The 27,402-nt window shown below is 47.9% G+C and overlaps 1 protein-coding gene across 1 annotated transcript in view; it reads right to left on the minus strand.

Annotated features, from left to right (window-relative positions):
- LOC124716877 (ATP-binding cassette subfamily C member 4-like) overlaps positions 1–27,402 on the minus strand; it is a 193,344-nt gene that overhangs the window by 45,038 nt on the left and 120,904 nt on the right. The window contains exons 15-16 of the mRNA XM_047243429.1: positions 15,634–15,740; positions 4,132–4,255 (exon numbers count right to left, since the gene is read on the minus strand). Of these exons, the coding sequence (XP_047099385.1) occupies positions 4,132–4,255; positions 15,634–15,740 (231 nt within the window). The remainder of the gene's footprint in view (positions 1–4,131; positions 4,256–15,633; positions 15,741–27,402) is intronic.

The following is a 27,402-nucleotide window of genomic DNA, read 5'->3' on the forward strand; positions in this document are numbered from 1 at the left end:
ACATCACACAACACCCAGTCATCACGAGGCAGAGAAAATCCGTGACCCCGTCGGGAATCGAACCCGGGAACCTGGGCGTGGGAAGCGAGAACGCTACCGCACGACCACGAGCTGCGGACGACAACTTAGGCACTGTGCGCAGTAAAGGAAGAGATGTGGGAACGTATGGAGCTGTAGATTTGATGAAACACCCGCTTTTATTCCCAATGGACTCGATGTAGGGGCTAACGTGGGAGACTGAACTGTTCGTGGGTGCACGATTCCCTCACATCGGACAGCACTGTAGACGTGTAGCTGCCTGTTTGCATGCCCGTTTATAAAATACCACTCCTTAGAATGGAAAGACGAAAAGTAAAAGGATGTACAGCGTGGCAAAGGGGAAAGGCAAAGCATCAGATGAGGGCAGGTGACATAGTCGAAGGAAATATGGCGAATACAGAATTGTGTTCAAGATTACAGGTCTACATCGAATGCTAACGAGAAAGTAACGACTTTAATTGGAGGTAAAAAAAAATTGTACAACTGGTCTAAAAGAAGGCATGGTTTTATAGGACACATCCTGAGACATCAAAGAGTAGATAATGTGGAACTGGAGGTGAATTTGTCGTGGCAGTCCAGTGCTTCAGTACAGTAAGCAGGTTGAGGTGGGTATACAGGGTGTCCATAATTAAAATTCCAGTTTCAAAAAGCTGTTTAAAGAGAACCACTGAATAGAATGACTTCAGATTTGAACACCGTATTATTGACGCAGGGAGAAAGGTTATAATCCAAAAAAAAGGTAACGTAAATTTTACGAATATCTGGCGCTGTAAGCGTCTTAACTTAAATGGGCTCGGCTACAAATGACAGATGGATCGCACTATGATGACCATTTTCTGAGTTCCACGTTACAGCATCCGTACTGTTCAGTGTGCACGACTGCACAGGTGTGCCATCCAGCAGTGGTGGCTCTTACAACCCTACCACAACAAGAGTCAAAAATTAATTATGATTATTGCTCACGCTGCTAAATAGTGCATTTTCGGGCAACAACAAAGTTATATTACATGGCAGGTGTCATTAGAGCAAAGTTAATAAAGTAATTTCATGAAATAATGGATAAAGTAGGCACTCATCTTTTCGTGTTTCCCACGCTGGTCTTGTTGGAAATAATGGCTCAATCGTCGATAATCTAAGTGATGATGACTCCAAGCTTGAATGCAAAGAGGCCTAGGTGTTATTCTGCGATATTCAAAAGTTTTATAGATGTGTTTCATAAACCATTCTTGAAGATTGAACTTACGCAAGTTAGTACAATGGTGATGTAAAAAAAGTAATCAGCACTCCGAATTTAAGTTACTTCTTTTTTATTACTTTTGTTGCAGTATCACGTAACACATAAAACATCACATTATGAAACATACTTGAAAATATCTTCCTCACTGTTAAAGTTCACATTTTGTAAACTGACTACCATTTGCGTCTTTGCAACATGACACTTTCTAATAACCGCTTACGCGCCCAAAAATCAGAGTTACAAGTACGTCAAAGATCATAGTCACAAAAGAAAGAATACACATAAGAATAATATCATTGCAATATAAACATATCGATGTATCAAAGTACCTCTACATTAACGAAATCAAATCTGAATGTTGTCACAGAAATATGTTAACTATTTTATAGAAACACAGTAAAATATTGCTGATATCGAGAGGTTGAGGTGAGGTGCCGTAATGGTTACGTAATTCAAGTACCATTACATGGCGCTGTTAATAAAGCCCATCTACCACGACAAGATCGTGCCACGTCGGATAGGAAAAATCGATTGGTGGTTGTCCTGAGGCCAAAAACCGGATAAGAAGCAAAATGACATCTGTTTTCAATCGTACTGGGGCCAAAAACCGCATAAGAGACAAAATGACATCGGTTTTTACAGCATGTCCGACAATAGAGTCGAGTATCTCGAGGACCAAGTTCAGAATGCGTTACGCAATGCGTGCCTTCAGTTCAGCTACTTTTATTATTGCAGCACTGAACACAACATCTTTTGATAACCCCACAGCCAGAAGTCACACACGGTACGATCAGGTGATGTGGGCGGCGGCTGAGGGGGAAATGACGGCTGACAATTCTAACATTCCCGAATTATCTCTGCAGCAGCCGTTTCACTGGCTGTGCAATGTGCGGAGGAGCGGCATCCTGCACAAAAGTTATCCTACCCACGCATTCGTGTTGTTCGTGGCTTGGAGTAACGTTGGTCCAAATGGTTCGAATGGCTCTGAGCACTACGGGACTTAACATCTGAGGTCATCAGTCCCCTAGAACTTAGAACTACTTAAACCTAACTAACCTAAGGACATCACACACACCCATGCCCGAGGCAGGATTCGAACCTGCGACCGTAGCAGGCGCGCGGTTCCGGACTGAAGCGCCTACAACCGTTCGGCCACAACGGCCGGCGATGTTGGTCCATAAAAGACCCTCCTGCCGTTTACCAGTGACGGTGCAGGTAACAGGACTCGCAGGAGTCGTCTCCTCGAATGAAAACGGCCCTGCTGTGAAGGATCTCGTTAACCAGCACCACACAATTGGCTTTGCAGAATGAAGTCGTATCGGTTTTGAGACTAGAACTTCAGTTACGGACACCGTGTGGAGTGCGGTAGTTACGCAGACATGAAGAGGCCCCCACAGGACAGATTGTAGTGGAGTGCTGCACCGTCGTGAAGTAATGACCACAAAGCGGTGGCCAAAAGAGACGAAAGTGTCAAACTCAAACACTCTGAAGAGCTGGAAGCGGGAGTTCCTGAGGCCGCGGCAGTCGTTCCAACATGCCACGAGTTTTCTGCGTCTTCTGTAACGTAGACCAAAACTAGATCTATCTAAAGTAATGTTCATTGTTGCTGTCATGGGCTTCAGTCGAGAGACTGGTTTGATGCTGCTCTCCATGCTACTCTATCTTGTGCAAGCCTCGTCATCTCCGAGTAGCTTCTGCAACCTACGCTCTTCTGAATCTGCTTATAGAATTCATTTTATTGGTCTCCCTCTACGATTTTTACCCTTCACGCTTCCCTCCAGTACTAAATTGGTGATCCTTTGATGCCTCAGAACGTGTCCTACCAACCGATCCCTTCTTCTTGTCGAGTTGTGCCACAAATTCCACTTCTCCCCAATTCTATTCAGTACCTGCTCATTAGTTACCTGATCTACCCATCTAATCTTGAGCACCACATTTCGAAAGCTTCTATTCTTGTCTATACTATTTATCATCCATGTTTCAATTCTATACTTCGCTACTCCAGACAAATACACTACTGGCCATTAAAATTGCTACACCAAGAAGTAATGCAGACGATAAACTGGTATTCATTGGACAAATATATTATACAAGAACTGGTATCAGCACCCAGAACAACCACCTCTGGCCGTAATAACGGCCTTGATACGCCTAGGCATTGACTCAAACAGAGCTTGGATGGCGTGTACAGGTACCGCTGCCCATGGAGCTTCAACACGATACCACAGTTCATCAAGAGTAGTGACTGGCGTATTGTGACGAGCCAGTTGCTCGGCCACCATTGACCGGACGTTTTCAATTGGTCAGAGATCTGGAGAATGTGCTGACCAGGGAGCAGTCGAACATTTTCTGTATCCAGAAAGGCCCGTACAGGACCTGCAAGATGCGGTCATGCATTATCCTGCTGAAATGTGGGGTTTCGCAGGGATCGAATGAACGGTAGAGCCACGGGTCGTAACACATCTGAAATGTAACGTGCACTGTTCAAAGTGCCGTCAATGCGAAAAAGAGGTGACCGAGACGTGTAACCAATGGCACCCCATACCATCACGCCGGGTGATACGCCAGTAGTGTACCTTTAGAAAGGACTTCCTGAATCTTAAATCTATACTCGATGTTAACAAATTTCTCTTCTTCAGTACCGCTTTCCTTGCCACAGCCAGTCTACATTTCATATCCTCCCTACTTCGGCCATCGGCCGTTTTATGCTACCCAAATAGCAAAACTAATTTACTACTTTAAGTGTCTTATTTCCTAATATAATTCCCTCAGCGCCTGATTTAATTCGACTGCACTCCATTATCCTCGTTTGTTCATTAGCCGTGGTATTTACACTAAAAAGAAGTTTCACTTACTTTCTCCGAATATGATGATTATTATTACAGTGAACAGTGCGAAGAAAGCGACCGTGCCGTCGATCCACAGGTTGGCTTCGCTGCTTATTTCGGCAGACACGGCTTTCGAACACATGTAGTCGTCCTGAAAGAAACCGAAAGATCACTTCATGTCGGACGTGCACTAATGCAAAAACACACATAGAACTCCAATAAATTTTGTTTACTGATAAATGTTTTCATGGTTTTTATATTTCAGTTCCTAGAGGACAATCAGAAAGTCTGGGAAACAATTCGAGAAATTGCTGTAAGGAAACGTGTAAACGTAACGTAAAAAACGATACCGTAAGTTGTGATACAGATTCTCAAAGTGTTTTGTGAACTTGGTGCTGGCTAGTCAGTTTGGAGAATGGCTGCCAAGGGCGCAATCTACCGTACTTGCTTATAATGGCAGAGAACCGGGCAGAGAAAGCACTATGTTATTAGGTTGGTGCACAAGTACCAAGCGTTATTGTTTTGTACGTTGGTGTTCCAGTTTATATGGGTTTATCTATCGGTTGTCATGTTTTATTTGTAGTTCCTTGTTGCCATTTGAGTTTATATATTGTCGTTTTGTCATTTGGAGATAGTGAGTGGAGCTGCGCGCTAGAAAATGGAGTAGCTAGTGGAGAAATTGAAGCATTTCCCACATATTCTTCTGATCTCAATAGAGGGCTGACTGCAACGGAGTGGAGGCACGTAGAAACATTTCCGCCGCGTACGGGGATAATGCCAATGGACAGAGCATGGCAAGGAAACTATTTTCTCGTTTTAGGGAGGATTGTTTTGACATTAGTGACTTCGCATTCAGGAAGAAGTTCGGGGATTGATGAAGATCGTTTAAGCGCGTTAATCCTCAATGACCCACGTCATTATACATAAGAACTGGCAAATGTGATGAACTGTGATCGTCCCTCCATAGTGCGGCATTTGCCTGTGGTTGGGAAGGTTCAAAAATCGTGTGCATGGGTACAGAATGCACTAAGAAGCTAAAATGACAGAAATCAGCGAGTGGTCATATTTGCATCTCTGATTGCTCGTCATTAGTTGTCTCGAGAACAACACCGACCATTCCTATCTGTATCATTACTGATGACGAGGGATGGTGTTTTCTTGTATAACATCAGGGAAAAGAAAGGAATGGTTGAGCCCAAACAAGGCAGCAGCTCTCCACACAAATATCTGTGAGCACCCACAGAAGATGACGTCATACATCTGATGGAACAGCAACGGCGTGGTGGCCTACAAATTGCTTCCTCGATGTGTGACTGACACTGCTGAGTTTTATTGTTAACGAATGACACGTCTTACAGACGCAGTCCAAGAACAACGACCAGGAAGACTGCGTGAGGTGGTGCTTCTCCACGGGAACTCCCGCCCCCACTCTGATAGTCTGACTGCGAACACTGTACAGGAGCAGGGTTGGGCAGTGACGCCGCACCCACGTCGTTCACCTGATGTTGCGGCCTCAGATTTTCACCTTTTCCGCTCTCCATCGAACAACCTGCAAGGAACTTCCTCTCCAGATGAAAATGCGCTCCCAGCATGTCTCGACGAGTTGTTCGCTTCAAAACCACGTGATTCCAACAGTCGCGGAAACGAAAAGTTACCCCAACATTTGCAGACTGTTGTAAATTGTGAAGGAGAATATATTATTGATGACTAAAGTCTCTGTTATTGTATCTGTTGCGTTTCTTAAACTTACTGAAAACTCTATGAGCTTAGGCCCGAACCCAAAATGTGTTAGTATTTCTTCCGCTGCCAATCGGCAGTGAGCGCGTGCAAAGAGATTATCGCGGCAATTTTCGCAAGACACGACCAGTCTACCGCACAGTGAAGTGCTGCAAGAAATTCAGTGAGGATGGTTGGCTGTGCGATGGAAAAAATTGGAGCCGACCTGTCGTGTCACAGTAGACGGAGGACCTTGTGAGGGACGTGATTTTACGGGGTGCAGTACTAAACATCCCTCAGCCAGAACTTTGGAAAATTATTTGTAAACGATTGAGTGTGAAACCATACAAGTGGCAGCTCCTGCTAGCCATAAACCATGACGACAAATTGAGCTGTCCAGACCCGTGTGGACACACAGATAAAGACTTGGCAAGCAGATTGGTCTTCAGTCACGAGGCCGCTTTTCATCTTTCTGGAATGGTCAACCGACACAACAGCACGTATACTGGGGACAGAGAATCCAAATGCAACAGTCGAACACGTCCGGATATCGAGAAACTTAAAGTATACTATGGAATGTCCCAACAAGGCAGTCTATAAACCATTTTTCTTCGCTGAGAGAACTATCAATGCTATCAGCTGTCTCGACCCGCTGCAGTGGATATGGCTGCCAGGAGGGTGAAGAAAATTAGTGTGCACTCTGTGTACATACTTGGTGTCATTGCACATGTGGGAAGAGTGCTTTCCGATGACATGAAGAGCAGAGGGTGTGGCTAACTGCAGGTAGTGGCTCGTGACGGTACTAACGATTGGCCGGCCGCTGTGGCCGAGCGGTTCTGGGCGCTTCATTCTGGAACCGCGCTGCTGCTACGGTCGCAGGTTCGAATCCTGCCTCGGATATGGATGTGTGTGCTGTCCTTATGTTAATTAGGTTTAAGTAGTTCTAAGTCTAGGGGACTGACGACCTCAGATGGTAAGTCGCATAGTCCTTAGAGCCATTTGAACCATTTGACACGCTGCACAAGTGATTCGTGCCGCAGCATGAAATTAATAGCTGGGCTTTCATCTGTGAGTGTTTCCACAAGTGTGTACGAAAGCGAGACGGCAGCACGTCGCTGGAGAGACGGCGTCACGGCCGCTGACCTGGAACCACTGGAGTCGCCATCAGGGTTGCCGGACGTGACGCAGGGAGATGATTTCTCGCGGGGTTACACGGAGGACAGCGCTTATGTCGGAGCAAAATTGCAGGTGATTTGGTATCCTCTTCGCAACCACAAAGCGGCAGAAACTTATATAAACTGAGTAAAAGTGCTGCACAACAGTAGCAGCCCGGTGCGGTCATCTGGCAAGACTGCCTGACAGCTTCCCTGCGTCAGTCGGCGTTCATCGATGTTCAGTTCTGACTCCAATGCTCTCTGAATGCCCTAACGCACGTCGTACAGAAATGCGTACCGTGACCAGTGTCATGATGTGATGCCTGCGGCGGGAACTTTGAACTCGAGTATAAATATGGAAATGATGGTCTGCAGAGATCTGTAAACGTCCTCGTGATTGAGTCCCCGAGACGAGTCCAGCTCCTGGAAGTATACAAATTAATGGGGCTCCTTTCATCAAGATGGAAACATTCTGATACCGAGGCTCTCGACTATAGAGCGACGGCTATGCGAGTGAGGGTGTGTTAGCGAGAATCAGAGTGACCAGATTGCGATTCAGAGACTTTCCTGTTGCTGTTTGTTGTCATGAGATGCCTATTCACCTAAAATAAAAAATATACCGTACAATGGTGAGGCCAATTGCATTATATAGTACCGAGGGAAATACGGAAGCGTCCGATCCCGCCCGTCTGCTTTCACCCATGACGCCACAAATATGGCGGAAACGACCATAAACCACGATTCCAATATGGCGCATATAAAGTCGTTACGTACACTTTATGAGGACGAAAATACATCGAAAAACAAACACACACGCACGTTCCACAAAAGACCTAATGACACTAACGGGACAAGCGCGGGAAATATGGGGTTTTTGGTTGGGGACAAACTAAATATAAACAAATTTAGACACCGAACCCCATACAAAACCACGAAAAACGACGAAAAAACCATCACAAAACTCCCCAAATACCACTAAACACAATATCATCTGGAAGCGGACACTTCCCTTGACCTAAATAGCTCAACAGCAGCTCCCGACCTCGTAAATTGGGATCGAACACTTCCCTTGACCTGTTATCCTTACGACATCTCCACATACAGCGTCCCTGGTCCGAGATGCCGGAACTTTAAGTAAGCCTCATTTCTTCACGACATACCGAACACTTCGCGACTTCGTCCAAAAATCCGAATAGCTGAAGAAATTTTATTAGAGACAATGCACTGTCCCCCATCATAGCCGACAACCGAAAACTGTTGACCCTGTCAGTCATATCTATACCTACCAAAGACATAAAAAAAGCAATTTACCAAAATTCACACACGACGCCACACTCGCAAACTAAACCAAAAATATCACCTAACACACCTCCAGAGAGCAACACCGATCGCATCAAAACGACACCTACAAACACGCCGCTCTCACAAACTAAATTCCGCGCCGTCGTGACGCCACACACCACAACAGCCTTACATCACGGGTCAAAGCCGACGGGTGGATCGGACACTTCGGTCGACCCGTACCGACTGTTGGTCCACACCTGTTAGTTCTGAGCACCCACAACAACAAAAAAATGGTTCAAATGGCCCTGAGCAGTATGGGACTTAACATTTGTGGTCATCAGTCCCCTAGAACTTAGAACTACTTAAACCTAACTAACCTAAGGACATCACACACACCCGTACCCGAGGCAGGATTCGAACCTGCGACCGTAGCGATCGCGCGGTTCCAGACTGTAGCGCCTAGAACCGCTAGGCCAGTCCGGCCGGCACACCCACAACAAGCATCGAAATGCGAAGACTGAAAATAACATAGACTCAGGCGACAAAAGCCATGGAATAACAATACGCGCATACACAGATGGCGTAGCATCGTGTGTACAAGGTAGAAAAGGGCATTGCATAGGCAGAGTTGTCATCTGAACTCAGGTGATTCATGTGAAAAGCTAACTGGTATGTTTATGGCTGCACGACAAGAATTAACACACCTTGAATGCAGAATAGTAGTGGGAGCTATAAGCCTGGGACATTTCATTTCGCAATTCGCAAGGGAATTCAATATTTCGATATCTACAGTGTCAAGGGTTTGCCGAGAATACCAGATTGCAGGCATTACGTCTTACCACGGACAATACGACGGCCTTCACATAACGACGAAGAGCAGTGACGTTTGCGAGAGTTACCAGTACTAACAGACAAGCAGAAATCAATGTGGGACTTATGACTAGTGTATCCGTTAGAACAGTGGCGCGAAAAATGGGCTACGACCCGAGTCACTTTGGTAACAGCACGACATCGCCTGCAGCGCCTCTCATGGACTCGTGACCGTATCGGTTGGACCTTGGGCGACTGTAGAGCTGTAGACTGGTCAGATGAGTCCCGATTTCAGTTGGTAACAGCTCGTTGTAGGGTTCTAGTGTGGCGCAGAACCCACTAAGGCATGGACCCATGTTGTAAATAAGGTACTGTGCAAGCTAGTGGACTGGGTCCTATGGTCCAACTGAAACGGTCATTGATTGGAAATTGTTACGTTCCTATGCTCGGAGACCTTTTGCAGTCATTCGTGGGCTTCATGATCCCAAACAATGGTGGAATTATTATGGGTGACAATGCGCCATGACACCGGAACACAGTGGTCCACGACTGGTATGAACAACGTCGTGGACAATACGAGCGAATGATTTGGCTACTCAGATCGCCCGACACGAATCCCATGGAACATTTGTGGGACATAAGAGAGTGGTCGGCTCGTGCACAAACCGGCAACACTTTCGCAATTATGGCCGGCTATAGGGGCAGCGTGGCTCAATATTTCTGCAGGGGACTTCCAACGACTTGTTGAGTCCACGCCACGTTGACTTGCTGTGCTACGCCGGGCGAAAGGAGGTCCGACGTGGAATTAGGAGGTTCGCCCATGACATTGTAATTCTGTCAGAGACAGAAAAGGACTTGGAAGAGCAGCTGAAGGGAGTGGACAGTGTCTTGAAAGGAGGGTATAAGATGAACATCCACAAAAGCAAAACGAGGATAATGGAATGTAGTCGAATTAAGTAGGGTGATGCTGAGAGAGTTAGATTGGGAAATGAGACGCTTAAAGTTGCAAATGAATTTTGCTATTTGGGGACCAAAATAACTGATGATGGTCGAAGTAGATAGGATGTAAAATGTAGACTGGCAATGGCAAGGAAAGCGTTTCTGAAGAAGAGAAATTTGTTAACATCGAGTATAGAATTAAGTGTCAGGAAGTCGTTTCTGAAAGTATTTGTATGGAGTGTAGCAATGTGTGGGAGTGAAACGTGGACGATCAATAGTTCAGGCAAGAAGAGAATAGAAGCTTTCGCAATGTGGTGCTACAGAAGAATGCTGAAGATTAGATGGGTAGATCACATAACTAATGAGGAGGTACTGAATAGAATTGAAGAGAAGAGAAATTTGTGGCAGAACTTGACTAGAAGAAGGGATTGGTTGGTAGGGCATATTCTGAGGCATCAAGGGATCACCAATTTAGTATTGGAGGGCAGCGTGGAGGGTAAAAATCGTAGAGGGAGGCCAAGAGATGAATACATTAAACAGATGCAGAAGGATGTAGGTTGCAGTAGGTACTGGGAGATGAAGAAGCTTGCACAGGATAGAGTAGCATGGAGAGCTGCATCAAACCAGTCCCTGGACTGAAGACCGCAACAACAACAACAACAACAACAACAACAACAAGTCCTATTTGGTACGGGTCCAACACACTTGGGCAATATCCTAGAATAGGTCGCATGAGTATTTTTTCAGACAACCCTCTTTGTATCTGGACTGTACTTCCCCGGTATTTTACCAATAAACCAAAGTGACTCATCTGCTTTTCCCACGACTGGGCTTATATAATAGCTCGAAATTACTTGTCTAGCCAGTTATTTGAATGAGCTTACTGATACCTGTTGTAATTATGTCTCTAATAATACTTTTCTGTGTTTTTGCAATGCACAATTTGGCATTTCTGAACATTTAAAGTTAATCTTTTAGCTCTTATAACTAAATTTTCCTCATCTTCATCTACAATAATGATGAGACTGCCGACTTTCAGCTTCCATCATTATCGCATTTAAACTTAAGTTGCCAATGTATGCGACACTAATGCATTAATGCGGAAGCGATTTACGGTGGAAAATATTGGTTGCAGTTGTTGTTACCACGTGCGAATCTGGCGCTGTACAGTATCTCGTCGACGTCTCCGGTGAACAAACTGTGTAAGCTGCGGTTAATAATAATATCAACTTTATGCCTCTCTCACTGTTTGGCCTTTTCTGCCCATTCCTAATCAGTTACATATGGAAACATTTTTATACGTCACCCTTGCACTGACAGCGCCAGAATTGCACTTGGTGGCTAAAATTGAAAATATTTTTTTGCAGCAGTAATCGGTTCCGCAGTAACGCAATAGATTATCTAACAAGTCTCGCTGCCGTACGATAATTACAGCCCTAACTGGACCTCCGTCGGTAGCTGCACTTTAATTATGACCAGCCGCTCCATGCAAAATAACAGGTTACGTCCTCCCTGCCAGAAAACCTTCAACGCAGACGTAAATTTCGCGTGGTACCCCATACAGTAGTACTTTCGATAATAGAGTCGGCACGGTACTGAGGTAAATCGTTTGTGGACGTCAAGAAATTTTGCATCTACCTGAATGCCTTGATCCGTGAGTTTCTGGGTTTAAGTGAGACAAGTGTTGTGCAGGCGAGCCCCTTTGTAGGCGGCCTGCATTTTACCAATAAACCGAAGTGTCCCTCATTATGTACGAGCTCAGACTGCGAGGGTTGGACAAGAATATTGAAACATCCCGAGACGTGCGTGTTTGAACACACACATGCGCCTGGAGGCTCGCTGTTGTATTTGACCACGAGCAGCACCCGTGCAGCGGCTTCGACGCGTTGCAACTCTGACTCGTGGTCAGAGCCGTGTTGAGCGCAGATGTGAGCGCATTACGTCGGAGGCTACTCGATTTGATTGGTTGGTTTGGTTGGCTTGGGGGAGGGACCAAAGAGCGAGGTCACCGGTCCCATCGGATTAGGGAAGGATGGGGAAGGAAGTCGACCGTGCCCTTTCAAAAGGACCACCCCGGCATTTGCCTGTAGCGATTTAAGGAAATCACGGAACACCTACATCAGGATGGCCGAACGCGGGTTTGAACCGTCGTCCTCCCGAATGCGAGTCCAGTGTGCTAACCATTGCGCTACCTCGCTGGGTACTGGATTTCAACTTCAGGAAATTGTTGCTCGTATGGGGGTACTTCTGTAACAAAGGTAGCCGGAGTGTTCGATATTTCAAGAGGCACTGTATCGAAGATTTATGCCACATACAGCGAAATCGGAGAAACGGCATGCACTAAGTCACAACGCGGACAAAATTCTGTGTTGACTGATCGTGACGGACGCTGATTGAAGAGGGCTGTAGTGAAAAATAAGGGGACTATAGCTGAAAAAGTCAATGTAGCACGAATGTCGCACTCGTGAACCCTGTCAGTATCAAAGCAACACGAAGGGAGCTCCATAAGCAGGAAGTAGGTTACAGTACACTTGTTCGCCCACAGCTTGAATATTGCTCACCAGTGTGGGATGTGTACCAGATGGGGTTGATAGAACAGATAGAGAAGATCCAACAGAGAGCAGCGCGCTTCTTTGCAGGATCATTTAGTAATCGCGAAAGCGCTACGGAGATGATAGATTAACTCCAATGGAAGACTCTGCAGGAGAGACACTCAGTAGCTCGGTACGGGCTTTTGTTAAAGTTTCGACAACATACCTTCTCCGAGGAGTCAAGCAGTATATTGCTCCCTCCTACGTATATCTCGCGAAGAGGCCATGAGGATAAAATCAGACAAAGGCATACCGACAATCTTTCTTTCCGTGAACAATACGAGACTGGAATAGAAGGGAGAAGCGATAGAGGTACTCAAGGTACCCTCCGCCACACACCAGCTTGCGGAGTATGGATGTAGATGTAGATGTAGAAGTGCAGGGCGATTTGGAATTGCAACACCACCCATCAGCGATGAAAATGCCCGTAAAAGGAAAACGAGGTACCGAAGCCATAAACCCTCCACCATAGAGAAAGGTAGAAAGTCATTTGCTCAGACGAATCTCGTTTCACACTCTTTACACACTGTTATATCTCAAGAGTGAAACACGGCGTGGGCTCGGTGTTGAATTGGACAGTGATGTCATAGTATTCCATGGGCCCCATGGTTACACTGCAAGGAGTATAGGATCATGTTAGCTTATGAGGATCATCCCACGGTACAGTGTTTGGTCCCCAATGTTGATGCAGTGTTCCAAGATGACAGGACCCTTGTTCACAGAGTTCACATCTTCCAGGACTGATTTTGTGGGCCCGAGGATGAACTATCAAGGCTACCACAGTCACCAATCTCAATGTTATTCAGCCTTTATGATTCATTTCGGGAAGAAAGGTGTATGGTAGCTATCCATATCTACGATCGTTGCCTGAACTTGCCATTACTTTGCAGAAAGAAAGGTATAATATTCCCCTGAAAACCTTTCGGACCTGTATTTATCCATTCCTAGACGACTGGAAGCTGTTTCGAATGTCATCTGGTTTGCTACACTGTATTAGGCGTGGTAACGTGCCATGTGTTCGGTCTTTCCATATTTCTGTCCAATTCGTTGATATTCTAAGATTCTACAGTTATTGTATATTGGTGGTATTGGACGGTTGTTTAGTGGGGTCACTTCTGCTACTTTCTGCTGTAAGACGTTGTGGTCTTCTGACCTTCATTACTTACATATTTCGCCCTCACAATCATATTCCGCACATCAAGACGCTTCATTCGAATGGAAACTCGATAAGATAAAGTCAATTTCGTATGAATTGATGTAAACAATACGCAAATAACAAGTGCGCATCGGGGTTGAAATACTCAAGGCTGGCGTACACACACACATTCAAGACACAACGGTCGCAAACCGCACGATGGGGGGCCGGTCCCTTCAGAGGACGATTCAGCCTATCTACGTCGGCCGGCGACCGTCTGTAGAGCACACAGCGTTTGCCCGAGTGAAAGGAAGAACGACCCTGTGTTTGACTTAAAAGCAAATTCCGCTACATCGTGTGGGAGCACCCAGCCCACACATTCTTTACAAACATAGCACGCAGTTTCTGAGGTTTTCACAGGGAGACAGCAAACGCCAAACGCCGATGCTGCAGATTTCCGGATTGGTCGCCTTAAACGAAATGTCATTCTCCCATTTTAGACGAGCAATGCTTATTGGCAGACGATATTTCTGATGCCTTGAGCTGAAGGAGTAATGGAAGAGACCGAAAGATATACCCCTTCACGTCTGGCGTGGAGAGGGGCCGTTCTGTTGTCGCTCTTGGATCGAGAACACGTAACGAGAGCGTGTGCGCTCGTATGTGTACTCAAAGAGCGAGGAACAAGTCTCTCCTCAGTACTTCACTGGGAGAGCACCTCTGTCGAGAGCGAATCGAAGTGCGACTCTATATTGAGTCCTTGCGATTAAGCGTTGTTCACTTTGTCGGCTGCCACACTTATTGTGCGGTGTGAACGGACACAGTTACAGTTAAACGCCAGCGAGCGAATTTTTTAGTGGCATCGCGGTGGACTGGTTATCTGACTGGTGTACCACGCCAATAGTTAGACTAGGGGAGAATAGGAGTCCTCGACTTCATCAAGGCGTAGGGAGAGTTTGATTGGCGAAGGTCAATCCAGATGGAACGAGAGTTATCTTATTTGTCAGCAGCGAGCAGCGCAGACAGCAGTCATTGCAGCTTACGGCATTGTGTGCTACAGCTACTGCGAGCCCCATATTTCCTCCACAACAGTACACTTCACTGCATTTCACACGCAACAGCCTCGACCGTACCTAGCAACATTCTAATGGGTAATTATTCAAGTTGGGTAGGCGCGGCTCTCAGCCATTCTGCCAAGTCAATAACAATTTTAAACTTTGCGTAGAAATTTCATTAGCGAATCCTATCCTTAAGGGGTAACTTCGCATTCTGAAAAGAACCCAGAAATAACTCTTTCAGTTCACAACTAAAAGTGCCATTGTGATTTCTCAGAATGTTTGCAAAATAAATAATAATTTTCGTTAGTTTCATGTTTTTCTTTCACTAACTAGCACTACTCCTGTACCCAAGTATCCCACTAGTTATGTAAGAAATTTTTGTGAAATTTTGTGTCATTTGCTTACAGCGGACTACTCCAGAAGACATTTATTGCTGAAAGTTTTTCAGGCATTTCTCTTCAGAACGTTAGGAGCGTCTGTCTGACTTCTGTAATAGTGTGGGGGTGGAAATTGCATCTTGCAAGAGCCACAGGGTAAAGAGTACATCTCAGATTTATCCGTTGCGCAGAATGACACAATAGCACCCACACTCTCACACCGCATAGGGGCGCTTTACCTGTGCATTCTTCCAGCCACTGTGCATAGCATTTGTTCGAGGGATCTACAGTATAGGTTAAAAGAGGAGCCAAATTCTATGTCTTAACTGTTTATGTCCAGTTACGCTTTCAGAACCCGCGCGTGCAGAAATAAAGAGATGCGTACGTCGTTTTTAATTACATTATCGATAGTAAACAAGCAGGTTGGCAGCGTCAGTTTTGCAGACACGTGCAGTCTGCTGGCCTTACCTGCCGGGTGTGGAACTGGTGCAGCGCCTCCTCCGCCTTGCCCAGAGCCCTGATGGTGACCAGGCCGTGCAGAGAGTCGGCCGCGTGGGCGTACAGCCGAGTCCTGCCTGCAAGAGGCGCGGCCGCTTTACGCTTCCCCATCAGCAACCACCTGCTGCACAAACTCGCCACCGACATAGCTGCCTCTGCTGGAGAGACTTCCTTATCCAGAAATGACGAGCACGGTCAAAGAAAAAGTGAGAAACGGCTGCCACGCGCAATGGGACTCGACCTACATCTCTAAATGGGTGCACTATTATCGGCTGATTTACTAGTTGGAGCAGAAGCAGAAGAGTCATAAAAACGATTACGCGCGTGCCCTTAAATTACTACAAATTCATAATCCGCCTGTCCTGAACTGGACTGCAGGAGTCTCCATTACGGAACTTACACAATGAAGAAGACATGAACCATCAACTATTTTTGAGCACCTCACACAACACACGGTAAAAATCTTTAGCCAAGCACTCGTTCTCACATAAGCTCCCCTTTCAATTCGATGGCAGTCTTATTGTAACCTTAAAACAGTACACTAGAAATAAATCTGATGAAATATGTTCGACCTAACTACACTACTGGCCATTAAAGTGGCTACACCACGAACATGACGCGCTACAGACGCGAAATTTAACCGACAGGAAGAAGATGCTGTGATATGCAAATGATTAGCTTTTCGGAGCATTCACACAAGGTTGGCGCCGCTGGCGACACCTACAACGTGCTGACACGAACACAGTTTCCAACCTATTTCTCTTACACAAACAGTAGTTCACCGGCGTCGCCTGGTGAAACGTTGTTGTGATGCCTCTAGTAACGAGGAGAAATGCGTACCATCACGTTTCCGACTTTGATAAAGGTCGGATTGTAGCCTCTAGAGATTGCGGTTTATCGTATCGCGACATTGCTACTTGCATTGGCCGAGATCCAATGACTGTTCGCAGAATATGGAATCGGTGGGTTGAGGAGGGTAACACGGTACGCCGTGGTGGATCCCAACGGCCTCGTATCACTAGGAGTCGAGATGACAGGCATCTTATCCGCATGGCAGTAACGGATCGTGCAGCCACGTCTCGATCCCTGAGTCAACAGACGGGGATTTTTGAAAGACAACAACCATCTGCACGAACAGTTCGACGTCGTTTTCAGCAGCATGGACGATCAGATCGTAGACCGTGGCTGTGGTTACCCTTGACGCTGCATCACAGACAGGAGCGCCTGTGATGGTGTACTCAACGACGAACCTGGGTGGCAAAACGTCATTTTTTCGGATGAACCCAGGTTCTGTTTACAGCAGCCTGATCGTCGCATCCGTGTTTCACGACATCGCGGTGAACGCACATTGGAAGCGTGTATTCGTCATCGCCATACTGGCGTATCACCCGGCGTGAAGGTATGGGGTGCCATTGGTTACACGTCTCGGTCACCTCTTGTTCACATTGATGGCACTTTGAACAGTGGACGCTACAGTTCAGATGTGTCACGACCCGTGGCTCTACCCTTCATGCGATCCCTGCGAAACCCTACATTTCAGCAGGATAATGCACGACCGCATGTTGCAGGTCCTGTACGGGCCTTTCTGGATACAGAAAATGTTCGACTGCTGCACTGGCCAGCACATTCTCCAGATCTCTCACCAATTGGAAACGTCTGGTCAATGGTGGCCGAGCAACTGGCTCGTCACAATACGCCAGTCACTACTCTTGATGAACTGTGGTATCGTGTTGAAGCTGCACTGGCAGCTGTACCTGTACACGCCATCCAAGCTCTGTTTGACTCAATGCCCAGGCGTATCAAGGCCGTTATTACGGCCAGAGGTGGTTGTTCAGGGTACTGAGTTCTCAGGACCTCTGCAGCCAAACTGCGTGAAAATGTAATCACACGGCAGTTCTAGTACAATACATTTGTCCAATGAATACCCGTTTATCATCTGCATTTCTTCCTGGTGTAGCAATTTTAATGGCCAGTAGTGTAACTAGGGCTGCTGTACATATGTTTGTAAATTTTGTATAACGTTATGGTATTTGAGAACTTATACTGTAGTAATTTTACAAGTTGTCTCTAGCGATTTGATCTTTCAATTATTTATTTTTTTTTTGTAATTAGCAACTAAAGAAATGTACTGTAGAATAGCCATTAACAGTGATACTATGTCGATGGGTATAAGGAGATAGCCACTCGGCAATAATAAAATAAGGATATAGGTATCTTGTCAATCATTTCATTTTTTTTTTAATTTAGTTACTTTATCCTGGACGCTTGCGAAGAAACTGTGAAATGATTTGGAAGGAAATTTAATGATAAGAAATGTAAAAGCACGATCACAACTAGAAAGGAAGACAGACCAACTAGCAGAATGAGGATTGGAGGTGAACAGTTGAAGACGGTGAAGTATGTGAAGTACTTGGGAAGCGTAATAGAGGAAAACGGAAGAAATGAGAAATCGGTCAGCAGACAAGCAGAAGCATTCCTGCGAAGTGTTAGAAACCTGGTTTATAACAAAGAGGTCTCACAGAAAAGAAAATATGTAATTCCCAATAGTGACCTGTGCATCTGTAACTCGGTTAATGTAGATAAGAGACGTAAGCAGATTATTGGCATGTGAAATGAAGTTCCTCAGAAGCAGTTAGGAGTAACAAGGAGGAATAGGATGAAGAATAAAAGGGTAACGGAAATAGTGAAACAAAGACCCTTGCAGAGCAGGACAGAAACATCATGACTAAGATGGCACGGGCACTTAAAAAGAATGGAAAACAAGAGGATTCCGGGGAAGGTACATGAAATGGAGATGTGAAGGAAACAATCAAAGGGAAGACCAAGGGACAGACGGCTGAGAGGAGTGTGTTGAAAAAAGAGGCGAGGAATAGGCCAGAGTAAGAAAGCAGGAGTCGATAGCGACGCTTACTTTCCAAACAGACCCAGCCTGGAGCTGGAAACTGTTGAAGATGAAAAGATCGTGATGGTGACTTCACCATGGCAAGACTAGAGCAATCAGACCCTATCTTGCACCGAACCAGGTATTCTACGTAATGTACATTATGTTCAGTACGATACAAATGTTAGAAGAAAGTATTCGTTTAAAATGGAATATTTAGAAATGTGTGTGACGTTAAAAAAATGAAATAATCGTGTGGCATTGATGGCTGCGAGGCCCCATCCGGGGAAGTTCGCCCCCCCCCCCCCCCCGCGAGTGACAAGTCTTATTTCAGGTGACGCAACATCTGGCGACTTGGGTGTCGCTGATGATGCGCACAGCACGACACCCAGTCCACGAGCAGAGAAACCCTCCAACCCGGCCGCGAATCGAGCCCTGGCCTGCTGCACAGTAGGCAATCACGTTACCACTCAGCTAATCAGGCTGACACAATTAATGAGAAACAAAAATACAAAAATATCTGTAATAAACAAATACAGCTCATATTATGCTGGCAATACTGACCCTACGACTTATCTTAGAAGCTAGATTAAGGAAAGGCATTTATAGACTTAGAGAAAGCTTTTGACAATGTTGACTGAAATACTCTCTTTCAAATTCTGAATGTGGCAGGGGTACAGCACAGGGAGCGAAAGGCTATTTACAATTTGTATAGAAACCAGATGGCAGTTATAAGAGTGGAGGGACATGAAAGGGAAGCAGTGGTTGGGAAGGGAGTGAGACAGGGTTGTAGCCTATCCCCGATGTTATTCAATCTGTATATTGAGCAAGCAGTAAAGGAAACAAAAGAGAAATTCGGAATAGGTATTAAAATCCATGGAGAAGAAATAAAAACTTTGAGGTTCGCCGATGACATTGTAATTCTGTCAGAGACAGCAAAGGACTTGGAAGAGCAGTTGAGCGGAATGGGTAGAGTCTTGAAAGGAGGGTATAAGATGAACATCAACAAAAGCAAAACTAGGATACTGGGATGTAGTCGAATTAAGTCTGGTGATGCTGAGGGAATTAGATTAGGAAATGAGACGCTTAAAGTAGTAAATGAGTATTGCTATTTGGGGAGCAAAATAACTGGATGGTCGAAGTAGAGAGGATATAAAATGTAGACTGGCAAGGAAAGCGTTTCTGAAGAAGAGAAATTTGTTAACATCGAGTATAGATTTAAGTGTCAGGAAGTCGTTTCTGAAAGTATTTGTATGGAGTGTAGTCATGTATGGAAGTGAAACATGGATGATAAATAGTTTGGACAAGAAGAGAATAGAAGCTTTCGAAATGTGGTGCTACAGAAGAATGCTGAAGATAGATGTGTAGATCACATAACTAATGAGGAGGTATTGAATAGGATTGGGGAGAAGAGAAGTTCGTGGCACAACTTGACTAGAAGAAGGGATCGGTTGGTGGGACATGTTCTGAGGCATCAAGGGATCACCAATTTAGTATTGGAGGGCAGCGTGGAGGGTAAAAATCGTAGAGGGAGACCATGAGATGAATACACTAAACAGATACAGAAGGATATAGGCTGCAGTAGGTACTGGGAGATGAAGCAGCTTGCACAGGATAGAGTAGCGTGGAGAGCTGCATCAAACCAGTCTGAGGACTGAAGACCACAACAACAACATTATGCTGGCAAAAAGCTGAAGCGCCCAGAAGACATGGTCAGAAGTGAAAGTAACTTCGTACACGCACATACCATCAGCGGGTATTTAAACGGTTAGAGCTACAATTCCCTTCGACACGTAGAACGGCCACTAGAGTGCATTAGTGTTGTTTGTGCTTAAAGTTGTTAAGGGGCGTGATGGAGTACGTAAGGCCCTGAATAACGTTAGAGGTTGAGTGATCACTGTCAAGGACACGGACATGCTGAGTACTCGTGTGAGACAGCATTATCAGCACATCAGAGTTTGAAATGGAGGTCTCCATTGGACCGGATGGCCAGGTCTAGCAATATCCAGATTTGTGGGGCATTCGGATCTTATGTTGAGTGATGCTGGACTGCATGGAAACCTGAGGGTAGGCACGCTCACTGTCAAGGCTGCGCTCGTTCACGTGTGACCACCTCGAGAGAGGATCACCGTGTTCTGCACCGAGCACACGGTGACCCTTCACAGCTCCTCCTAGCATCTGAGGACAAGTAATGGAGTCCCCGCATTATTGTGTGTCCTGCCGCACAGGTAACTCGAGACCAGCAGCAGATGGACTTGGGGATAGCGTCCCACACGTAGGCCGCCGTTAATACCACAAGCCAAACGACTGCTTTTGGCTTGATACAGTGCCCGGGAAGTGTGCGCTGCTGGTGAATGGCGTCGCATTGTGTTCGCCACGAATGGCGGTTCTGTACCACACCGGATGACCTTCACTGGCGAGTATGACAGCGACCTGTGGAGAAGTCCCATTGCTCCAATGTTTCAAACTGGCAGTTTGGGGCTACCCTTGGCCTGATCGTGTGGACAGCAATCTGGTACGATTTTATATCACGCCTGCTAGTGGTTGAGGGCACAATGGTACGTCACGGACATCGTGGATCCTCGTACGTCACCTCTCACATGTCAGTCTCGTGGTGTCAATTTTCAGTAGGCACGTGGGCCTACGAATGGCCTCGAGCAGCCGGCGAGATCCCCAGATCTGTCCCTGATGGAGCACGTCTGCGACCAGCTCGGGTGTCAACTCCGTCCAGTGCTGCTGTCAACGATATCAAGTACCTCACGCAAAGAAGAGAAACCCCCTGCGGGTTCGGGGGTAAGAATAGGCCCGCGGTATTCCTGCCTGTCGTAAGAGGCGACTAAAAGGAGTCTCAAACGTTTTGGCCTTAATGTGATGGTCCCCATTAGGGTTTGACCTCCATTTTTCCAAATTCCACAGAAGTACGAGCCTTTTGGGGAAGGACACCTTACGTGGTGCACCATCAGTCCTCTGTGCCCTACGACCTTGGCACTCTTGATCGTCTTGGCGTCGTACCTGCACCCTCCATCCCTCATTTTGGGCATAGACACCTGATGTATTGTGTATGTACCGCCCTTAGTGCGTCACCACCAGCACCCACGATCACTATGGACTACCCATGGCACCCAAAATCCAGCACGGTAGCCAGCCCGTTGTGGTGGTGTCGTCATGTACCCTCTAGGTTGTAGCCCCCTGACAACACAGGGATCGTACTGCCGATGCCTGCGCTGACACCTTCCCACGTAAGCCAAGGAGTAGATGCTCGTCTCTCTGGGGCATCGGGACTCCCAGCAGCGGCCGTCCTGCCAGGTGGCCTTTGCTGTGGCTGGGTGGCGCCCGTGGGGAGAGCCCCTGGTCGGAGTGGGTGGCATCGGGGCGGATGCCCCGCAATGAAGCGGGTGAAATCTCAATCTGGTGGTCGTCCGACCGCCAATGTCTCTAAGCGTGGTAAGGTGGAATTTAACGCTGTGACATATAACCCGAAGTCGTTCCCTTCCCTAGCCACACCATGGGAGGAACGTAGGGCTGCAGACAGACAGGAGCCGTATTCGCCACGATACCTTGTATGCAGCAGAACTGATGGGGATTCGTTTTTGGGGACTAAGCCTCTTTTCTTTGTGCACAATCTCGAAGATAAGTTTGGGGAAGTGGCGTCTCTATCCAAAATGAGGAGCGGGGCCATTTTGATACAAGCAGCTTCATCTGCACAGTCCCAGGCATTACTCGCCTGTGAGAAGCTCGGTGACATCCCCGTTACTGTCACTCCCCATAAGTCCTTAAATTTGGTCCAGGGGATTATTTTTCATAAAGATCTTCTGCTACAGTCTGATGACGAGCTACGTGAGAACCTGGCACGACGAGGTGTACACTTTGTCCGTCGTGTCTTTAGGGGGCCGAAGGATAATAGGGTCGCTACCGGTGCTTTCATCCTGGCCTTTGAGGGCGACTGCTTGCCTGAGAAAGTCAAGGTCATGATATACCGGTGCGATGTCAAGCCCTATGTTCCGCCCCCTATGCGATGCTTCCAGTGCTGGAAATTTGGACACATGTCCTCCAGGTGCACTTCCAGCCCCACGTGTCGTGATTGTGGACGACCTCCACATCGTAATGCTCCATGTGCTCCGCCTCCCACCTGCGTTAACTGTGGGGAGCATCATTCTCCCTGCTCACCAGACTGTGCAGTCTATCAACGAGAGCGGAAGATACAAGAAATTAAGACCTTGGACCGTTTAAGCTACCAAGAGGCAAAGAAGAAATTAGAACGACTCGCCCCTACACCTCTGTTGAGGAGTTATGCTAACGTCACACTGCCGCCACCAGCTCCTGCACAGACTACCTTCTCTGTTGGCCCACAGAGAAATCAAGTAACGTCTGCCTCACCGCTGGGACAGGCCACTCTCTCTTCCACTACTCCCAAAACACCGAGTTTGGGAGCAGTGCGCCCCAAGCAACCGGGGACGTTAGTCCCCAACTCTCAGCCGGAGCGGCGACAGCCCTCTCCGGCTCCTCAGCTGGAGAAGCGACGGCTCTCTCCGGCTGCTCAGCTGGAGAAGCAACAGCCTCCTCCGGCCTCACTTGTTCGGAAGGGATCCCTTGGGGGCGTCACTTCCAAGGACTTCCCCAGTGTCTCACAAGACACTAGCCAGTGGCTGAAGAAGCCACCAGCTGCTGGTCGAAGGGCTTCACGCTCTTCCTCTGTTCCTGATACTGCGTCAGGAAAGCCCTCCCAGCATGCCAACCCTCCTCCCAAAGACAAGAGAGAGAAGAGGAAGCTCTCCAAGAAGGATAAGGACCCAGTGGTTCCCGCACCAACGCTCCCTGTCAGCTCAGCCTCTGAGGACGAGGTCGAGCTCTTTGCGTCCCCTGATGACCTTGATCTCGCCGTCTCTTCAGAAACGATGGCCGTAGTGACGTCTGTCGCTCAGTCGGTGGCAGCATGTGACCCTGCCAAGTAATTTGCCTTTTCAGTGCCTGAATGCCCCTACCGGACACGCTTTGTACAATCCTCCAGTGGAATTGTGGCGGTTATTTTAGCCATCTCCCTGAGCTACGGCAGCTTCTAAGCCTGACACCTGCTTTCTGCATTGCCCTCCAAGAAACCTGGTTCCCGGCAATGCGGACCCCTGTCCTTCATGGATACAGGGGCTATTACTGCAACCGTAGCACTTACAATTGTGTGTCAGGTGGAGCCTGCGTGTATGTCCTTACCTCTGTATATAGTGCTCCTGTGCCCCTTCAAACATCATTGGAAGCTGTGGCTGTCCGTGTAAGGACTACCCAGGACATAACCGTCTGCAGTGTCTATCTCCCTCCAGGTGGTACAGTCTCCCTGACCGAATTGGCTGCACTTGTCGCCCAACTCCCCACGCCTTTTCTTCTCCTGGGGGATTTTAACGCCCACAATCCCCTGTGGGGTGGAACGAAGGTTACTGGCCGAGGCAGGGAGGTCGAGAATCTCATCTCCCAACTCGACCTCTGCCTCTTAAACACTGGCGCCGCCACACATTTCAGTGTGGCGCATGGCACGTTCTTGGCCATAGATCTGTCGTTGTGCAGCCCAGGGCTTGTACCATCGGTCCACTGGAGAGTCCACGAGGACTTGTGTGGTAGTGACCATTTTCCGATCTTCCTTTCACTACCACAGCGTCGCTCCCTTGCGCGCTCGCCTAGATGGGCATTTAGCAAGGCAAACTGGGACACGTTCTCCTCTGCTGCCACTGTTGACTCTCTCCCCCATGGTACCATCGATGTGGCGGTTGAGACACTGACTGCAGCGATTGTTTCCGCTGCGGAACGTACCATTCCTCGTTCGTTAGGGTGCCCCCGGCGAAAGTCGGTGCCTTGGTGGTCTGCAGAGGTCGCTGACGCCATTAAAGAACGTCGGCGGGCTCTTCAGCGACATAAGCGGCACCCGTCTTTGGAGAACCTCATTTTATTCAAACGTCTCCGTGCTCAGGTACGGAGGCTTATCAAACGGCGGAAACAGGAGTGTTGGGAGAGGTACGTTTCCAACATTGGTTCCCGTACTTCCCCCTCCCAGGTGTGGCTGAAGATTCGGCGCTTCTTTGGATTGCAGTACTCTACAGGTGTCCCAGGGCTTACCATCAACGGGGCAGTATCCACCGATGCCGATGCAATCGCCCAGCATTTCGCACAGCACTATGTTCGGGCCTCTGCGTCGGGGAATTACCCGCCTGCGTTTCGCGCACTCAAACGCCGGGAGGAAGGCAAACGGCTTTCTTTCGCTTCTCGCCACCCTGAGGCGTATAACGCCCCATTTAGTTTGTGGGAACTCCAGAGCGCCCTGGCACAGTGCCCCGACACAGCCTCTGGGCCAGATGGCGTCCACAATCAGATGCTCAAACACCTGTCCCCGGACTGTCAGCGATGTGTTCTTGCCATCTTCAACCGCCTATGGGGTGATGGTGTCTTTCCGTCGCAGTGGCGAGAAAGTACCATCATTCCGGTGCTGAAGCCTGGTAAGGACCCGCTTACTGTGGATAGTTATCGGCCCATCAGCTTAACAAATACTCTGTGCAAGCTGCTGGAACGCATGGTAAGTCGACGGCTGTGTTGGCTGCTCGAGTCTCGGGGTCTTCTGGCTCCGTGCCAGAGTGGCTTCCGTCGGGGCCGTTCCACCGCCGATACTTTGGTCTTCCTTGAGTCTGCAATCCGCACTGCTTTTTCCAGGCGCCAACACCTCGTCTCCGTCTTTTTCGACCTCTCCAGAGCATATGACACGACGTGGCGGCACCATATTCTCGCCACGTTGCACAGGTGGGGTCTCCGGGGCTCTCTCCCCATTTTTATTCAGAATTTCCGCGTTTTAATTGGCACATCCCATAGTTCACTTCATATCCAGGAGAACGGCGTTCCACAGGGCTCTGTATTGAGCGTGCCCCTTTTCCTTGTGGCCATTAATGGCCTTGCAGCAGCAGTAGGGTCGTCTGTCTCACCCACGTTATATGCTGACGATTTCTGTATCTTTTTCAGCTCCTCCACCATTGGTGTTGCAGAACGTCGGTTGCAGGGAGCCATACGCAAGGCGCAGGCGTGGGCCCTAGCCCATGGGTTTCAGTTTTCTCCTGCGAAGACTTGTGTTATGCACTTTTGTCGGCGTCGCACTGTCCATCCCCACCCTGAGCTCTATCTTCAGGATGCTAAGCTCAGGGTTGTTGACACTTACCGTTTTCTGGGATTGCTGTTCGATGCCCGGCTTACTTGGCTTCCACATATTCGTGAGCTCAAGCGTCAGTGCTGGCAGCATCTGAATGCCCTCCGCTGCCTCAGCAACACAACTTGGGGTGCAGACCGTAACACGCTGCTGCAGCTCTACAAAGACCTTGTGCTGTCCCGACTGGATTATGGGAGTGTGGCGTATGGCTCAGCGTCGCCCTCAGCGTTGCAACTGCTGGACCCCGTTCACCACTGTGGGGTTCGATAGGCGACGGGAGCATTCCGCACCAGTCCTGTTAATAGCCTACTTGCTGAGACTGGGGTTCCTCCGCTCCACATTCGGCGTCAACAACTCTTAGCCAACTATGCTGCCCACGTCCGTTGTTCTCCCCGTCACCCTAACTACCGTCTCCTTTTCGCCGATGCGGCAGTCCATCTTCCACGCCGGCGGCCACGATCAGGCCACGCAATTGGGATCCGTGTTCGGTCACTCCTTAGTGAACTCGAGTCTTTGCCTCTTCCATCTGCTTTTCAGGTCCGCCCACATACACCACCTTGGTGTATCCGTCGGCCGCAGCTTCAGCTGGACCTCTCCCAATGGCAAAAGGATTCAGTTCCTCCTGCAGTCTTGCGCCGCCAATTTCTTGCTCTCCTCGACGCATCCCGTGACTCGGAGGTTATCTATACCGATGGCTCGATGGTTGATGGCCGTGTGGGGTACGCTTACGCTCATGCGGATTATGTCGACCAGCGCTCCTTGCCGGACGGCTGCAGTGTTTACACCGCAGAGCTAACAGCTATTTTTCGTGCCCTTGAGCGTGTTCGTACCAGCACTGGCGAGTCTTTTGTCATTTGCAGTGACTCTCTCAGTAGTCTGCAGGCTCTTGACCAGTGCTACCCACGCCATCCCATTGTTGTTGCCATCCAGGAGTCCGTTCATGCTCTTGAACAACGTGGCCGTTCAGTGGTGTTCCTATGGACCCCGCGACACGTTGGGATAGCGGGCAACGAACACGCCGACAAGTTAGCTAAAGAAGCCACCCGCAAACTGCCGTTGGAGATCGGCCTCCCGGCAACTGATCTCCGATCGGTGTTGCGCCGTCGGGTCTTTGGGATGAGGGCAGAGGAATGGCGCACTCTGTCTGCAGCCAACAAGCTGCGGCGAGTAAAGGAGACCACGACCGTGTGGGGTTCCTCCATGCGGGCCTCTCGCAGGGATTCTGTTGTTCTCTGTAGGCTCCGCATTGGTCACTCTTGGCTGACGCATGGTCATCTGCTGCGTCGAGAGGACCCCCCTCATTGTCGCTGTGGTGCGATTATGACGGTGGCCCATATATTGTTGGAATGTCCTCTTTTAACCGCCCTCAGGCGAACTTTTAATCTGCAGGGTGCTTTATCATCTCTTTTAGGTGACAATGTCTCTATGGCAGATCGGGTTTTAAGTTTTATTCGCGCAAGCGACTTTTATAGGTCCATTTAGGTTTTTTTTTTTTTTTAACATCACCCTCTTTTGAGCTCTCTCTTTTAATTAGTTTTGTGTTGTGATTCGACTCCGCCCTAAACTTTTAGGCCGGAGGTTTTAACGTGTTGCAGAGTGGCTGGCTCATCCTATTATTTTCGTGATCAGCCAGCCACAGTCCTCTGCTGTGCAGTTTTAATTCCTTCTGCCTTTCTTCTCTCTGTTG

This window comes from Schistocerca piceifrons, chromosome 9 (assembly GCF_021461385.2).
Source record: "Schistocerca piceifrons isolate TAMUIC-IGC-003096 chromosome 9, iqSchPice1.1, whole genome shotgun sequence".
Classification (NCBI taxonomy): domain Eukaryota; kingdom Metazoa; phylum Arthropoda; class Insecta; order Orthoptera; family Acrididae; genus Schistocerca; species Schistocerca piceifrons.